Source organism: Nilaparvata lugens, unplaced genomic scaffold (genome assembly GCF_014356525.2).
Source record: "Nilaparvata lugens isolate BPH unplaced genomic scaffold, ASM1435652v1 scaffold10481, whole genome shotgun sequence".
NCBI classification, from domain to species: domain Eukaryota; kingdom Metazoa; phylum Arthropoda; class Insecta; order Hemiptera; family Delphacidae; genus Nilaparvata; species Nilaparvata lugens.
Window position 1 is genome coordinate 1 of NW_024089147.1, and position 5,264 is coordinate 5,264.

At 29.9% G+C, this 5,264-nt stretch overlaps 1 protein-coding gene across 1 annotated transcript; it reads left to right on the top strand.

The window, feature by feature from the left end:
• Positions 1-21: 21 nt before the first annotated feature.
• On the top strand, positions 22-3,975 carry LOC120355355 (EF-hand calcium-binding domain-containing protein 4A-like; the record flags this gene model as incomplete). Its single annotated transcript, XM_039443709.1, is given in 3 exon segments — positions 22-58; positions 1,285-1,441; positions 3,086-3,975. Coding segments are annotated over 3 exon segments (268 nt in total), but the record flags the coding sequence as incomplete, so codon positions are not given.
• Positions 3,976-5,264: the final 1,289 nt, after the last annotated feature.

Sequence of the window (5,264 nt, forward strand, 5' to 3'; positions counted from 1 at the left end):
ATCTCCAAGTCCATGACAACATGTCAAACTGGAGAATGTCAATCTCCAAAAACTTAAGGTATGAACATTACAAAGTTCGTAGATGAGAGATGATATGAATATATTATAGCAATACACCACTTCACCACTCAAGTCCACGAATTAGGAATATATTTAGATAGGAATATTACAAGAATATCTCTCAAGTTCAGACTATAGACTTGAGATGAAATGTAAAAGATTTGTACAAGATTCTCTAAAGCAGAATCTTAGGCTTAAGGCACAAAATCTCACATCAATAACAACAATTCTGTGGAAGAAAATGGTGACCCTTGATTCGTTCTTAGAAAATAGTCGATGGTTTGCATTTGAAGTACCGTACACTAGAATAAATTGGTGCAGCCTATTCAATTGATTTAAAAGAGCATTGAGCTCTGAGTTTCAAATGTGCAATTAATATCTTATTTTAAGAATAACAAATCATAGAATTAGAATTTTTCTTACTGGTTGGACTTACTGTCATGAATTGCAAACTATGATGAATTGAATTAGAAAGAACAAAGAGCAATATATAACTTTGAAAAATGGAGTGAAACTCATATAATATGATTTATACAGGATACCTGTATATATGATACAGTATATTATAATACCTGTATATAACAACAGCACCGTGTACCTCAGTGTTGTAATTGAGCAATAAATATTTTTCAGTATTCTTCTTTATTTCTAAATTACATATACATTAATTTACATTCGTTGCCTTTTGTCCGTAATAAGTGATTAAATAATGAATCCCCAAACATTGGATACTTCTATTCTATTGGAACACGATAACCTGTAAATCAAATCATGAACTCTGCATAAGCTCAGGACTGTTCATTTTTAATTAAGATTTCCATTTGTAGCAGTTCTGGGTGAATGACTGTTGTTTTCACCTGGATTGTATCTATTGTCTATGAATAAATGAATAAATAAATAACACTCTAAAGTACCGGTTATTGAAAATTTATGATAAAAAGTGTACCTGTGCTGAAAAAATCTTCACTGACAAGTTAATGTCTGGAGAGCGCCGCCCCATAGCCTCACCTTTTCAAAATGGAGATGGAGAAATGAATAAAATGACTAAATTCATCAGAAGATAGCTTCAAAAGGTCTGAAAGAAATTGTTCAAGAATACAATAATATATCATTAATAATACATAATTCTATCAAGCCACTTGATTTTTGTTGTTTGCAAACCATACAAATTTCAATCAATTGTTTTTCTCACTTTGTAGATTAATTGTTTTTCTCTCTTTGTAGGATGAATATCAGAAGGAGATAAAACAACAACAGGAGGTGATTCTGAGGTTACAAGGAGAATTAGAAAATACTAAAGCTGAAGAAGAAGCAAAATGTAAAAGCTGTTTCCATCAGGGCTTTCTATTGGCACAGAAGCTGGCAGTTGCTGAAGAAAATGGTAAATACGTTGAAAGAAACACATAAAGGGTCTTATTTGTATTATCATTGAAATACCATAGTCTAATCTGTGCTGATCAAGAATCGATATTTTGTCCCACAATAATTACAATCATGAAAATTTCTTCAACAAATTTTTATAGCTTTTTGTAGGATTAAAAACTGGTGTTGAAGTCGAGGATAGAATGATGGAATGATGGCAGGAAATAGTCTACAAAAATAATTCTACTTTATGTTAGAAATTGGTAACTATACAGTGAAAAAAGGTTTCATCACATTTTCAACTTTACTAATGAATTGATTAAATTGTATCTTTATATAAATACCTATCTCGGTACAAAAGTTCTCATATATCAACCATCTTTTATTTTTTGTCGGTTTCAACTTAGGGAGGAGATAGCTAGAGATTACAAATACTGTAAACGTATATCTATTGATAGACATTTTTACTCTATAATAATAAATTGTGTTCAAGGTTCCCAATTCATAAATGGAAAAAGCTGAACTCAATGATTAATTTGAAATTGTGACAATCACTATAATACATATTATTTTATCTACCTGAACGTTCCAAGTTCCAATTATAAGTTATACTCCCTTGCAACAATATGCTACTCAAGAATTTAGGCTACTTACGCAAGACGGAAGATTATACCAGATACAAATGATTACTACAAGTACGGTAAACATTATTTTTGCTCTATGATTATAATCACCATATTCAATTCAATAAGTTCTTAATTCCTCTTGAACACAAATTATACGCAGACATTCATCTGCAAGATAGACTGAGACAAGTTTTGAATCATTTTCAAAACAAAAAATATTCAATTTTAACTTACTGTATTGTACTATTTTGAATGAATGATTCATATCACTGATTATCAATGTAGTAGTTATTATTATAGGTTCCGTACCGTCCCGGTAGTCGATTATTACACAAAAAATAATATTCAGGTAACTTTAGTTGTTGCATTTGACTTTTTTCAATAATTAGTTATCAACAGTTTCTGTAAATCACCTTCTTTTTCTGGCACTCTATTTATTTAGTGTATGGCGCTACACGACACAAATCTTCATAATATCTAACACAAGTCACACATGTCAACAATGACGTCATCTTATTTACAAATTTAAAAAAAATTGTGAACAGAAATAAAAAGGAAACTTTTAAAAGTTGTATACATCTATCTAGTCCATTTAAATATGCCACTGCATCTAGTAAATGAAGTTATAAATAAAGTTATAATAAATTAAGTTTGTGGCACTTAGAATGCCATATGAATTTCATATATCGGACCTTATTGATTCATAAAGCTTGATTAAAAACAATTAATATGATTTTTTTATTTGGTTTTCAAATGTATCTTCAAATCCTGGGTTTTGAGTTCAATTAGTTCATATTGTAACAATTATGTATTCAAATTATGCTCTTCAAATATCATAATATTTAGGCAAAAAATTGTGTTCACATGTTTGTAAAATTGTGTTTCTATTTGGGAAATTGTGTGAAGCGTACAGTAGCTATTGATGAAAATTACACCACTGTATTTTGGTTTACTTTTTACAATACCGCTCTTAATCAAACAATTACCACTATTCATTTTTGAATTGATCATAAATTGTTTCATTTTTTGTTTAACAGGTCTACTCCAACAGCTAGCAATGATAAAAGAGATGCAGTCGATTCTGAGAATAATTACAACAGGAAAAAAGTAAGAATTTGTAGATGTTTCGGACTTGAATAATTCTTGTTGATTTATTATAATACAGTAATAATATGATAGATGCAAATGGATAGAATAACGAGACTAATAGATTCTAGTGTTTTCCTGTTCTGATATTAGTGTTTTTCTAGTTGTATTTAGAAAATTCTTATCATGTTTAGCTTCCAATTAATAGGATATAGGATTCATGGTAATAATTTGTACCTAATTTATGATGTGCAATAATCAAAATAATTTATTTTAAGACTGAAATTGTGTTTTGAATCGATTTTTTCATTTGTCTCTCAAATGTCCCTTAACACATTTTTGATAATAATTTTAGATGAACTTTTATTTTCAAAAGTTCTGTTGTTGGTGTGAATAAAGTGATTCATAATAATTTCAAAGGAGAATAAACCGTTCAAGCTTGGATATGAATCTTGAAAGAATTTTCCCAATCACTAAATTAGGTCCTAGAAATCTATTATTCAAAATATCAAATGATAGCAAATCAAATGGTACGATACTACCTTGGTATGGTACCGTAGGCTAATGATAAAATAATAGATAATGCAACAAATAGTAAGACTATTCATAATGCATTCCATAGTTTAAAACAGTTAACCCAGTTTGTGATCATTACAAGCTTACAAGAGGTCTTCAGCCATAACATTCTCTATAATAATAATAATAATGTTTATGATTATTTCTGTTAAATTCAAACGTAGTTACAATACAGTTTTATCTTGGCAATCGTGTCCTTGATGAATAAACGGGTTTGGGCTGCCAAAAGTAGCTGGATAGCTGATACATTGGTTCAATGTACCTGGAATACAATGTATTCTTGAGATATTAAATTGGTTGAACATGATTTGTAAGCTATATAATAATTTTTATTGTTCGTAAATTTCGTTTATTTATTGTTTCTATAGGGGTGCCAACAGTTTGGGGGGACGCAGACTACGTCCTTTTAATCTTTAAGGGGGGGTGAGGTTCTACTGACATTTTATTGGTTTAGGGTCTACTGGAGTAAAGGGTAGGTGAATAATTAAGTTTAGAATTATTAATCCATCCATGCAAGTATTCTACACTCAGCCCCTTTATAAAATATCACAATATATTATAAAATACTCTATAAATGATATAGAAGTGTTGTATGATATCTGAATAATGATGTATATCATTCAGATATCATATCATATCACAATATTCGTCAATATCACTTTGAATGATTGCGAAAAATGTAGAATTACAATGATATTAAGAGAAGTTCATATATGCTCCTGCTTGAATGAAAAGCTGAAAATGGGGAACAAGTCTGGAATCATGATTGTACTCAGTTTTTGAGATAAAATTGTAGAAATGAAATACGGTAACCAAGCTTAGGCTTCTTGCAAATTATTCATGATTTGGAAGAAAACTATTAAAGTATCTCTCTTTTTGGTAACATTGCAGAGGTTTGATGGTTTGTTCTGCTTCTTTGATTGTGACTTGTGAATTACTTAACTATAGCGAAAATATGGCATGGCATTTATACCATGGTATAGGTTGTTTATATTCCAAACATTTAAAGCCGATTTTTGTTAGCTGAAGCCCATTATTACTGTCAACTTCTGTCTATTATTACTGTTTTTGCCGGGTGAGAGTGTAAGAACGGCACAGTATGAGATACTACCAGCGTCACATAACTTCGCTAAAAAGGATTCTAGGACTATCGGCTTGATTTAATATTGAAATTTGCAACATAAACCTCCTATATCATGGAATATCTTCTTATGCTATCTTCTATCTATACCTAAATACTTGAGTACCAGAGAAAACCTATACAAGATTGTTTATTCTATAAATATTTTTTATTCTATGCTTAGTACCTACATCAAATTCTAGTATATGGAAAAATTCATATGTAACCCATCTTACACAACAATAAGTGGTTGAAGAGATTGAGTAGATGCGTATTTTGAATAGTGGGTTATTAACGAATAATTCAATCTGAAAAGAATTAATAGTTTTGATTATTACATGAATCTATTCTAATTTTGTTTTTTCTCACAACAAAGTAATTCCAAATGTTACACTTTATCACTTTAAATTCATATGTAACCCATCTTACACAAC